Source organism: Ctenopharyngodon idella, chromosome 9 (genome assembly GCF_019924925.1).
Source record: "Ctenopharyngodon idella isolate HZGC_01 chromosome 9, HZGC01, whole genome shotgun sequence".
NCBI lineage: Eukaryota > Metazoa > Chordata > Actinopteri > Cypriniformes > Xenocyprididae > Ctenopharyngodon > Ctenopharyngodon idella.
In genome coordinates this window covers 4,629,390-4,642,663 of record NC_067228.1, presented here as the reverse complement: position 1 = coordinate 4,642,663, position 13,274 = coordinate 4,629,390, and the positions used below count along the sequence as shown (strand labels likewise).

The 13,274-nt window shown below is 38.2% G+C and overlaps 1 protein-coding gene across 1 annotated transcript in view; it reads left to right on the top strand.

Moving 5' to 3' along the window:
• Positions 1-442: 442 nt before the first annotated feature.
• The window catches only part of lrp2a (low density lipoprotein receptor-related protein 2a), a 111,088-nt gene continuing 98,256 nt past the window's right edge, over positions 443-13,274 (top strand). Inside the window, 1 exon segment of the mRNA XM_051905140.1 lies at positions 443-595. Within this exon segment, the coding sequence (XP_051761100.1) occupies positions 499-595 (97 nt within the window). The 5' untranslated portion in view covers positions 443-498.

The window sequence follows — 13,274 nt, the reverse complement described above, 5'->3', positions numbered from 1 at the left end:
AAGCCCGCGCAGAGCGGGGCGAGTACGACCTGGGTAGAGGGGTTACACATATATACAAATATATTAGTCTATCACATACAATCAACTTGGTAATAAGATCTAATTTTCTTAACCTACCATTCCTTTTGTTGCAGAATCAGTGGACATGCAAAGCAGCAACAGGTGCCTCAGTAAATAAATAAATTAATAATAATTAATAAATAATTGTTATTATCATTTTATTATTATTAGGCTATTATTATTATTATTATTAGCCTACAACAGCAATAATACGAGTGATCTGTAAATATTTCTCATATTGTGACTGTTTCGCAATCCACACATTATGTAGGCTAGTCAATGAGCTCAACAGGTTCCTAGGAGCCAGTTAAGGATTTGATCCTGTGGGTCGAGCTGAGGGGGAGCGTCATGGACACGCCCTTTTTCATCAGCCCGGGACAAGTGAGTAAGAGCCACTTCACTGCATCTCAGTCCCAAGAGCTCCATCTGGCCGGCTTCATGAGGGGCTGGACACACCAGCCGGGACCGTGCGTCAGAATGCACCTACAACTACTGCTCATTATAACTTTATGTGCTCTTCATTGCGATTGTCAAGGTACGTTAACTTGTTTCGTATCATGTTTGTTTTAGATATGGTCCTCTTGTAGTGCGTATAACGGACTTTTTTCTAACAATAGACATAACGGGCAAGTTACTCCGCATAATAACACAATTATTCAAGTTTAATTTCCCTACACAACTGGGGAAAATGTGCAATTAGATTCTCGTTGTTTGTTTAGGAAATAAACAATCGCTCATTTATTCGTGGGAATAACGGTGTTATCTAACGGCATTGTTATTTATGTGCTAGAATGAACGGTCTAAACGGCTCAAAACAAAGTTAGAATCGTTAAAATAATCACTATACGTGACAGAACAAGTGTATTGTCTTCAAAGAAAATAGTTTTAAGGGGAATTGTCGCGGTGGCGCACAAAGCCTCCCTCAGACAGATTTGAGGTTCTCGGAGAACTTTTGCATGGGCTTTGTCGTTGCTAGGTAACAGAGACGAGCATGTGACTTGAAGACAATCTCTTCAGCAGACCCCAAGCTGCTGGTACAAAGCAAATTCACCGCATTTCTGCGCTCGGGCCTGTTTCTGAGAGACTTAAACAGTCTGCTGTAGAGTTTGAGACGTGAATTTTGCAGCATTGCAGTCGGTTAATCAGTTGACAGCCCGACAGGTTCCTCTGGTGCAAAAGTGTGGTTGCATGGCTAGAGCTCCTCGAATTGTAATCTGCTTTCTTTTTGCCCAACCCTTAGCATGTAAGCTTCTTATGTGAATCAAGCAACTAATTACTCTGCAGCTGCCGCTCAAGATGACCATTGCTTGCTCACGAAACACTGTCTTGTTGACCTACTGAAAATTAGCTGAGGGTGACTTTATTGAGCTTAAATCACTGTAGAGTCTCTGTGTTCATTTGCCAACTTTGTTTATGGGGAGAATTAGGAGTAAAGTAGAGCGCTGCATTAAAACCAGATAATATATTGTGACCTCGAGGTGTCAAAATGGCATCTTCTCACAGTCTTTCGTGAATTCATACTGCTATGTTTGCATCAGGCTTAAGTTTGTGGCCGTAGCCTTGATTGATCTCCTCAGAAATGCGAGCCAGGAATGAGTTCCTGTAATCCAGCTTTATTCAGCATGTGTTTCGGAGGAAATGACCAAAAGGGTCCCGATGGAGGGGGACAGGTTACTTTCTCTAATCCGCTGAGCTTCACTTCCTGTTGGTTCCTCTGGCTCTCAATTTCAGACCTGGGGGTCAAAGGTCTTAAAAGGTAGTTACTTGTTACCTTGTTTAATCATGATGAATTGTATTTTAAACTTGGGACTTCTTTAGAAAAGCCTTGAGTTGGCACAATTTAAACAGCTTTGACACCACCTTATTAACCAACTTGTGAAAGCGTTTCTGTATAAATTAATATTTACATCCATGCGTTACTCATTGCCTGCAAATGTGATGATGCTGGCAATTCATAACTTGTTTTTTTAACAACTTGCCATGCAATCACGTATTAGCCATCTTTGGACTGTAATGATTAATAGGACACTTTCACTCAGTGTCACATTCACAGTCTTTTTGCTATTATGTGCAGCCATGGGTGCAGACAATACCGTGAAGATCAGCGAACAATGATATCTTATTCAGTAGGCTCAATCAGATGTGGATCAGTGAGAGGCCTCATGATCTGTAACAGGATTTCCATACACCAAATCAAGAGAGGAAATAAGTTTGATGCTGGACCTTATCTGAACCTGGCTGTCAGCAAGCTTTAAAGTACATAACTTTTGGTGAAGAAACACTTTTGTAGTGGACGTTTATAAAGCGCAACAGAAGTAAAAATCCCATTCATTGCTTCCAGAGAGAAATGTAATAATCTTTTAAAGCACATTTAAACTACTTATATATTGCAATAAACTGTATTATCACCCGGCAATTTATTTAAAGTTGTATATATAGTAGTAGGCCTACATCCAACTTTATCTGCATACATACAGTGTACTCACATTAAGCAATATTTACTATATAGCAAATATTGGCTGTGTGATTGTTTATATTGGCGCAAAATGTAAACTACATTATCACACAGGTCTGTATTTACAGTTGGATGTATAAATATGTCCATCTATATCCATACACATATAGTATACTCATATAAAGCGATATATACTATAGCAAATCTTGACTGAGCGCAAAGCTCTCTATATAAAGTTGGATATATAAGTATATTCAACTTTATCTGCATACATACACTCTAAAAAATGCGGTTGGGTTAAATGTTTGCCCAGCATGCTGGGAAGTTTTATTTAACTCAACTATTGTTTAAAAATGACTATATGGCTGTCTTAAAATGAACTCAAAATAGGTTGGAAATTAAAAATCGGACACATAATTACTAGAGGCGACAATAATAATCAAAAGATGAGCATTTATTAATAAGCAATTTAATAAATGTTTATTGTTTAATTATTATTCATTAAACTTGTTAATAAATGTTCATTTATTAAACATTAATAAATGTTGATTTTCAACATACTTTGGGTTCATTTTAAGCAACAATACAGTAATTTTTAAATCATAGTTGAGTTAAATAAAACTACCCAGCACGTTAGGGCAAACATTTAACACAACCGCTGGGTTTGTCCATTTTTAACCCAACTTGGGTTGTTTTTAACCCAGCACTTGTGTAAACCGATAGATACTTATAGCAAAATGTACAGTAAACTATATTATTGCACAGGTCTGTCTATACAGTTGGATATATAAGTATATTAAATTATATCCAAACACCTACAGTAGACTAAAAAAATGCTGGGTTAAAAACAACCCAAGTTGGGTTGAAAATGGACAAACCCAGTAATTGGGTTGTTTTGACCCAGCATTTGGGTTAAATGTGTGTCCAACCTGCTAGGTAGTTTTATTTAACTCAACTATTGTTTAAAAATTACCATATTGCTTGCTTAAATGAACCCAAAATAGGTTGGAAATTAACATTTATTAATATGTTTTATAAATGAACATTTATTAATAAGTTTAATGAATAATAATTAAACAATAAACATTTATTGAATAGCTTATTAATAAATGTTCACTTTTTGATTATTATTGTTGCCTAATTTCCAGCCTGTTTTGGGTTCATTTTAAGCCAGCCATATAGTAATTTTTAAACAATATATATAGTTGGGTTAAATAAAACTGCCCAGCAGGTTGGTCAAACATTTAATGCAACCGCTGGGTTTGTATATTTTCAACCCAATCTGGGTTGTTTTTAACTCATGTGAAACCGGTATATACTATATAGCAAATCTCGGCTGCGTGATTGTTTATAGTTAAAGTTAAACTATATTATTGCAAAGCCATATATATATAAAGCTGGATATATAAGTTTACCCAAATTTATCTGCATACATACACTCATGTAAACCAGTAGATGCTATATAGCAAATCTCGGTTGCATGACTGTTTATATATTGTTGTAAACTATATTATCGTAAGCTCATCTGCTAAATGTGACTAAGGCATGAAGACATTAAGATGTTACCAACATTAACATCATCATTTTCTGAAAAACAGCTTTGAAACAATTGTGAAAAGTGCAATGCACATAAATTTGACTTGACTTGACTATTATGTATTTTATACCATAGTTTATAACTTCATTTGCAATTCTGCATGGGATAAGTAGAATTTCAAACGCTTTTTGTTTCAAATGAAATGTACTGTTGTGATTCATCTCAGAGCTGTATGGTTTGGTTCAAGGCTTATAACTTTTTATTGAAGAATGTTTTGAAATCCTTGTAAAGCAAATGAATGGGAAACTTATAGATCGAAGGCTGCTTAAAAAGTGGCCAGTAACTGTTGCAACTCTGAAAACTTAAAACACTTTTAACAAAAGTCACATAAGCTGGTTCTTCTTGTCCAAAGTAACTTAAAACATACTAAAAGTGTTCAGCTATGGCTCTGAAAATGTGTCTGTTAAGTAGCACGGCTTTCAAATTGTCTTTGTTTATTGTTCGAGAAAGAATGGCACGACCTTTTGGTGATCATTTCTGCGTGTAGATTATTACAGAAATGTGTGAACAAGCTAAACAAACAGTAATGACGTCCGCATTTTGAACTGTGAGAAAATACCGCAATCCCATTTTTCCTGTTCTGCACGTGCTCCTTAAACCTCACGCATGCTTCTGGGCCTTTCCGGTGTAAGTCCTTGAGCAACAGGGCTGCTGTATTAGAAACAGGAACAGAAGTTAACACAGTTGGCACTAATGAAGACTTCTAATCCTCTCAGAGTAAACAGCACCCTCAGTGGCCGTATTAGTCACTGCCGCAATGCCGTCAGGAAGTTGAGAGGCCTGTGTGTTGTTGTTTGCGTTTGACAGCATTAGAGTGTATTGTAAATCATTGTATCTTAAAAGCGATATAGTTCACCCAGAAATGAAGAGCCTGTAATCATTTACTCATCCTCATATTTTTCCAAACTATGAATTTCTCTGTTCTGTGAACCTAAAATGTCTATTTACCTCATGCAGTCCATGTTGTTTTGGACCCCACTGTCTCATTTTGTGTTCCAACAAAGTAAATGATGATATATTTTGATTTAATTTCCTTTAATGCAAAAATCTAAAGTTAAAAATAAGCTAAAAATATGTTATTCATCAACATAAGTTAATGAATTAAGAATTGATGTGCAAAAAATGCAGTGGTATTTTAGTATCATCAAGATACTATTATTATTTTTGTTTATATTTTGAATTAGATTTTATTTTTATATTTTCAGTGTTCATTTTAATTTTATTTAACGTTTTAGTAATTATGTTGTCATTGTTTAGCTTTTTTTTTAATGTCTGTATTGTTTTTAGTTTTAATTTATTTAGTTTTAGTTATTTTAGTACTTCAACTTAAACTAATTTTATTTCAGTTCATGTTTATTTTATTTCAAGTATGCTTTATGCCTTTAGTTTTAGTTAACAATAACAAAAACCCTGCTAAATGCTTTTACAGCATTTATTAATAATCTAGCTTAATTGTAATTTCTGCATTTACTAATGCAGTTTAAACACACTGTAAAAAATTATTTTCATGACTTATCACAACATTTCTTTCTTTTGTAAAATCAACTTAAATAATTAATGTGGTTCAGATAACATAATATTTTGAGTTTCTGTTGATTAAACCAATCGTCTTTATTGTATTAACTCAAATTTTTAATTTCAATGAACTCAAAATTTTAAGGCAACCAGGTAACTTACGTTTTTAAGTTAAACCAACAATTCGTTTTTAAAGTGCACGTATTAACAATGAACAATGAATAGTATATTTATAGATTCAAATTAGATGAATAAATGCTGTAAAAAAAAAAGTTCATCGTTTACTGATTTTTTTGCACTATGACGCAGTTATCACCCAGTGCTGATTATTTCAAAATGTGCACGGTATTTCGGTCTCACATATAGCTAATTCATTGTAAAGTTTCTAACGGGAGTCAGCGGTACTGATCTGAATGGTTTAATAGGCTTCCCGACTCTATGTTTGCCTCCTTTCCACTCGCGGCCAATGCCAAGCCGCCTTCGCGTACCAGTAGGTCCTTTCTCTACGACTGTGAGCCAAAGTCAGTTGTAAAGCAATTGACTGCATTCTGCGTCGTCCATTTCCATATGAAATGGGCTGCGGCACTCTGCTCCGCGGTATGGCCGGCCAGCCCTGGCACTGGGCTCTGCCAGCCATTCCTGCGCATGCATTCACTCCAGCCGCCCCCAAAACAAGGCGGCATTGATGAAAGAAGCGGCACCTCTCCCATGGCCCCCGCGGGACTGGAAAGAGATGTTTTGGGGGGCTAGTGGCTGGCAAGTGCCTTTAGTTTTTTGAAGGAAAGAGGGATGGCAGAATGGAGGAGGATGGGCTCCGGGGGCCTCTTTTCGGCTTTCTTTCTCGCAGGAAGCTCTACTGTATTCCCCCATTCTGTTATCCGTCTCCATCGGCCCTTTTGGCGTGCTGACACTTTCAGTTATAGGGCTGCAGCCCCGCCAGCCAGGCCATTGTGCCATTGTGGTCTCACAGTGGGGTCTAAGCCTTTGGGAGGCTTCATTCTAATGAAAATTCCTCCACCGCACTCTCTTTGTGGCCCGACGTTGGCGCGTCCTTGTTTTTCTCCTCAGATAGTTTTGGGGATTCTTGCCTGCTGAGGGTTTAAGTTGGCTAATTAGAAAAGACATGCTCAGAGAGGAGACAGGGATGGAGGGGGGCAAAAAAGGAAACAGCAAACGGAACAAAACAGGGTAAGCAAAGACATTAATGAAGGAAGGAAAAACAAGCTCAGACCCCATCATTTGCATAATACAAGCCGCTCTCCTCACAATGGCCGGCCGGGGACAATCGCATAACTGTTGTCATTCGTGCAATCTTAGTTAAGACGTCCAAATAAAACCCTTTTAAAGACACCCCAGGAAATTACGGGGCTAAATGCTTCGTTTTGTTGAGTGCAGGAATAGGATAGGCCTGCCGCTGTTCACTTTACCTGTCGGTTTTCCCAGTTGCTGATACTGTCAGGAAATGCTGGCTTTATTTACGATGGTGTCGGCGGATAGGTTTCAGGCTCTTGGCAAAGGTTGTTAAAAGCTGTTAGGCTAATGTATAGCTGATTCATATTGTTAAACTGAGAGAAAACAATTCATCTGAGAGAGAAAATCAGTGTTATTTGGGACAGTTCACACATTATCCCATGATTTACTCACCCTCAAGCCATCCTAGGTGTATATGACTGTCTTCTTTAAGACAAACACAATCAGAGATATATTTAAAAATATCCTGGCTCTTCCAAGCTTTATAATGGTAGTGGGGGGAGGGGGGGGCAGAGATTTTGAAGCCCAAAAATATTCATCCATCCATTAAAAAAATAATCCATACGACTCCAGGGGGTTAAAGGGGTTAGTTCACCCAAAAATGAAAATTCTGTCATTAATTACTCACCCTCATGTCGTTCCACACCCGTAAGACCTTCGTTCATCTTCGGAACACAAATTAAGATATTTTTGATGAAATCCGATGGCTCAGTGAGGCCTGCATTGACAGCAAGGTAATTTACACTTTCAATGCCCAGAAAGCTACTAAAGACATATTTAAAACAGTTCATGTGACTACAGTGGTTCAACCTTAATGTTATGAAGTGACGACAATACTTTTAGTGCGCTAAAAAACAAAATAATGACTTTTTTTTAACAATATCTAGTGATGGACGATTTCAAAACACTGCTTCATGAAGCTTCAAAGCTTTACGAATCTTTTGTTTCAAATCAGTGGTTTGGAGCGTGTATCAAACTGCCAAAGTCACGCCCCCCATTGAAATTTCGAAACGTTTCGAAACACTTATGACGTAACGAAGCCTCGTTTACTGAAGTCACGTGACTTTGGCAGTTTGATACACACTCCGAACCACTGATTCGAAACAAAAGATTCGTAAAGCTTCGAAGCTTCATGAAGCAGTGTTTTGAAATCGCCCATCACTAGATATTGTTGAATAAAGTCCTTATTTGGCACACAAAAAGTATTCTCGTCACTTCATAACATTAAGGTTGAACCACTGTAGTCACATGAACTGTTTTAAATACATCTTTGGTAGCTTTCTGGGCATTTGAAAGTGTAAATTAACTTGCTGGCAATGCAGGCCTCACTGAGCCATCAGATTTTATCAGAAATATCTTAATTTGTGTTCTGAAGATGAACGAAGGACTTATGGGTATGGAACGACATGAGGGTGAGTAATTAATGACATTATTTTTGGGTGAACTAACCCTTTAATAAAGGCCTTTTGAAGCAAAGCGATGCATTTTTGTAATAAAAATATCCATAATTAAAGCTTTATAAATGCAAATAACTAGCTTTCAGTGGACGACCGTACGCATACTACGCAATGTATGACATAGGATGTAGGGGTAGCGTAAGCTTAGATGCCTCTCGCGGTTCAAACAAACAGCTCCTCTTCTCTTATAGCAAAATCCTCCGACATTTCTCTTTAAAAATTCTCATTTTAGACTTCTAATTCGTGACTGTTTTGTTTTGCTCTACCCTTTGCGCTTCCATGTTCATCATTACGTCATGCGTCGAACTAAACTTTTAACATACTAATTTAATATTTTGAATTTTTTTTTAATTTACTAGTTTTAGTTAGTTTAGAACTTAACCTAAACAAGAATAAGATCTGAAATATATTTAATATTTTATTATTTTATTTCAAGTAATAATTTTTTTAATGGTTTTAGTCTTAGCTAATGATAATAACCCTTGTGAAAATCAAGTATAAAATGTATTTTGCGTTTATGTGGTTTTTTTTAACATTGACGCGATGCATCTTATTCCCTTTCTGGCAGCGTGTGCGGAAACAGCCGATGGCTGATGTTTAAAATTCTATTACTTGCGAGCGGGTGTCAGTAAGAGCGTCTTACCTCCCAGATCCTGTATATGCCAATTGTCTACCTGTGCGTTACAGACGCTGCTGAAACCTCCGGGATCATGTCCTACCAACAAAGGGTTCCTTTGAGCGAGTAGAGCAGCAATTTTATCATTAGTAAACTGAGCAGGAAAAAGGCTCGTTTCCCAATTGGCTGCCGAAGGAGTTAAAAAGGAAGCCCATTTGGCTGGCATGCTTTAAAAGCGTTTGCTGTGGTGTTTGGTCTAGACCTCTCGCTATGAGGAGGCCCTCGCTGAGCTTTTAGCGCCGCGGCTCAAGCGCAGACCCCTGTGGCCTTCTGGCAGAGGACGAAATCCATTATTAAAGAGTACATCACAGGGAACGAGGCTGATAAACATCTGACTCATACATAATAAATGCCCTGCTAATACAATATTTGTTTTGCAATGGCAGAGAACCAACAGGCTGTCTACTATGATATTATGTTTTTGGTCTAAATTAATATTGAAGAGATATTTATTGAGAGTAATATTTTACCTGCATACAGAAACAGTTGCAGAGTTTGTTATACGCACATTAAAGCAATAGTTCTCCCAAAAAATAAAATGTATTCAATGCAAACTCTTTTGCATTTATTTTTTCTGTGGAAAAGAAAAGAAAATTTTTGAATTTTTGTCTCTTTCGGACCCTAAAAGTCATTGTTACTATGAACAGGTTTTGTATGGCATTTCTGGATTAACTATTCCTTTAAACGCTTCCAACCTGCCATGTCTCACAACAAGAGGGAGTTGTTCCTCCATCCATTTAAAGATTACTTTATTGCACTGTAAGACAAATTTTTTTGTCAGTCGGATGTCTAAACATATTACTTAAGATTTTTAGCAAGGTTACTGGTCGGCTAAATGTCAATGATGACCTCATAATGTTCTTGAGCCCAGTTCTCAGTTTCTTATTGGCAGGCGAGCTGTTTGACTGAGTCACACGAGTTTCCTAAAAGGCAGCGGGTCAGATAAGATTCTTGTTTCAACCGATCCAAACAGCCATGCTTCATGAAAAATTAAAATGAAAAACCTTCTTGTACATGACCATTTATTGAGGTCAGTGTTTATTAGAGTAATTTTCACTGTTCAAAAAGCTTTCTTTACTCATCTGAAGTAACTTTTTGTTTGTAGGATCATTATCATTGGAGTGTGATCAGGTGTGGATCAGCGTTAGGCTCTTATTGAGATCCAGCAAATGGATTTTACAGTCAGAAAATTAAATTCTGTTTTTGTTTAAAAATATTTTTTAACATCTTTCTCTGACCTGTGAGAAGTACACTTTAAATATAATGATACTTATTTGGTAAAACTTTACAATAAGGTTTCATTGGTTAACATTACGCCGGTTTCACACTGCAAGCGTAAGCAGCGCGTGAGCAGCGCATATTTTTTTCGGCATGCATGTTAACCAACGGATGCATTCACACCGGCAGCAGGAGCGTCGCGTGAGCAGCAGTGAAGCGGGGGTTTCGGTGCCGACTCTATTTTTGCTGCGCTGCTGACGCTCAATTAAAGTGAAAGCACACTTTTGATGGACAAAATAAATATAATTTCATGCAAAAAGTGTTAAAAATGCACAGAATAAGCATGTCTAATGTGTTTTAACAAGAATTTGAGTATGACAAAAGAAAATTAAGAATCCAAGATATTTATAGAAGATTTAGTCTACCCATTTAAACTTGTTTTTAATTATTCAGTTTGGCTTAAAGTATGGTGTATTATAAAAAACTAAAGTAAACTAGCCAGAAAATATGATATATAAACATTATTTTAGTTATTACACAGAGAGATATATAGGCTGCAGCATTCCCAAATCAAACCCAGTGCTATGCAATTGGTACAATGTTCAGGGTGGTTGCTAGGGCGTTGCTGTGCAATTTGGTTAAATGTTTTGGGTGGTTGCCAGGTTTTTGATATGCAACTGGTAGTGTGTTTTTGGTGGTTGCAAGGGCCTTACAATAGTAGAATGTTTTGGGTGGGTTGCTAAAGTGTTGCTATGCAGTTGTTGGAATGTTCTTGATGGTTGCTAGAGTGTTGATATGCAGTTGGTAGACTGTTTTGGGTGGTTGCTTGGGCGTTGCTATGCAATTTGTAGGATGTTTTGGGTGGTTGCTAGAGTGTTGATATGCAGTTGGTAGACCGTTTTGGGTGGTTGCTTGGGCGTTGCTATGCAATTTGTAGGATGTTTTGGGTGGTTGCTAGAGTGTTGATATGCAGTTGGTAGACCGTTTTGGGTGGTTGCTTGGGTGTTGCTATGCAATTGGTAGGATGTTCTGAGTGGTTGCTAGAGTGTCTGCCATGCAGTTGGTAGACTGTTTTGGGTGGTTGCTAGAGTGTTGCTATGCAATTGGTAGGATGTTCTGAGTGGTTGCTAGAGTGTCTGCCATGCAGTTGGTTGACTGTTTTGGGTGGTTGCTTGGGCGTTGCTATGCAATTTGTAGACTGTTTTGGGTGGTTGCTAGAGTGTTGATATGCAGTTGGTGGACTGTTTTGGGTGGTTGCTTGGGCGTTGCTATGCAATTTGTAGGATGTTTTGGGTGGTTGCTAGAGTGTTGATGTGCAGTTGGTAGACTGTTTTGGGTGGTTGCTTGAGTGTTGATATGCAGTTGGTGGACTGTTTTGGGTGGTTGCTTGGGCGTTGCTATGCAATTTGTAGGATGTTTTGGGTGGTTGCTAGAGTGTTGATGTGCAGTTGGTAGACTGTTTTGGGTGGTTGCTTGGGCGTTGCTATGCAATTGTTGGAATGTTCTGGGTGGTTGCTAGAGTGTTGATATGCAGTTGGTAGACTTTTGGGTGGTTGCTTGGGTGTTGCTATGCAATTGGTAGGATGTTCTGAGTGGTTGCTAGAGTGTCTGCCATGCAGTTGGTTGACTGTTTTGGGTGGTTGCTATGCAATTGTTGCAATGTTCTGGGTCGTTGCTAGAGTGTTGATATGCAGTTGGTAGACTGTTTTGGGTGGTTGCTTGGGTGTTGCTATGCAATTGGTAGGATGTTCTAGGTCGTTACTAGAGTGTCTGTCATGCAGTAGGTAGAATGTTTTGGGTGGTTGCTAAAGTGTTGCTATGCAGTAGATTTTTTTGTATGGTTACCAGGGTTTTGCTATGCAACTGGTATAATGTTTTGTGTGGTTGCTAAAGTGTTGCTATGCAATTGTTAGAATGTTTTGGTGCGGTTGCTTAAATGTTGCTATGCAACTGGTACTGTAGCATGTTCTGGGTTGTTGCTAGGGTGTTGCTATGTGGTTGCTCAGTGGCCTAAGTCAAAAAAGCCTACAAATCTAATATCTGATATTCTGGTATCTAGATTTCAGTGTGAATTTAGGTCAGCCAGGTGAAAATTGTAAGTTTGTTTGGTCACACAACACAATCCCATGGCAACTATTTTACGTTTTGGCTAATTGGTGGCTAACATTTTTACATTTTCCTATGATTCACATCATACGGATTCGTACGAAATTGCCACTTCATAAAATGCTTACACTTTCCCATGAGATCAGCTTGGTTTAACACCTTTTCCTAACAAGTTGGTTTCAGGGATCATTCCTGTAGCACAAACAATGCAGGATAAGTTATACTAGGAAGTTTATTCAAATTCCTAATCCTAAGTATGACTAAACATGCATTCAGAGAGCATGCAAAAATAAGATGTTGGATTTTTTTTGTCATTTAATGTTTTGCTTGACATAAATATTTTGCATGAAAATTAAAATTATTTGTAGAACTTTTCATTGGTTGAATTGGAACAATAAAATAATTATGGGGAATTTGTTTAATTTTAAGTTCTAGGAACTTCTAAATTTGACTCCTGCAGCTTCTTTTTGGGAATATCACATACATTTGACCAGTAGACTGTGTGTGTGTGTGTGTGTTTAGGTAACTGGTGATAAGACATACTCACCCACTCTCCAACCCTCCAGCCCTTCACCACGTCATTCCACCTTGCATCTCCCTATGCTTTTGGAATTTGGGTGTAAGGGCTATGGTACCACCCGGTACCGATATTTATCCTAATTACATTTCTGACAAGGAACAGCATGCACCATTCATCAGTGTCAGCGAGAGACAATCAGAATCCCACATTCCGCTCGTCCGACCGACGGCCCTGACGGAGGGCTCCTCTGCTGAACTATGCTGATGGTGTCGATATGTCCTGGAGCCTGTCGGGGAAGGTAGAGGGGTGGTACCTTATCTCCTCAGATGTCACTCACAGGGGGAGATCAAAAGGAAGGGTTGAGATGAAGGAGAGTTAGTGCCTGCTCGTCGACTGGCACGCTTGGCTCCGCTAGCTGT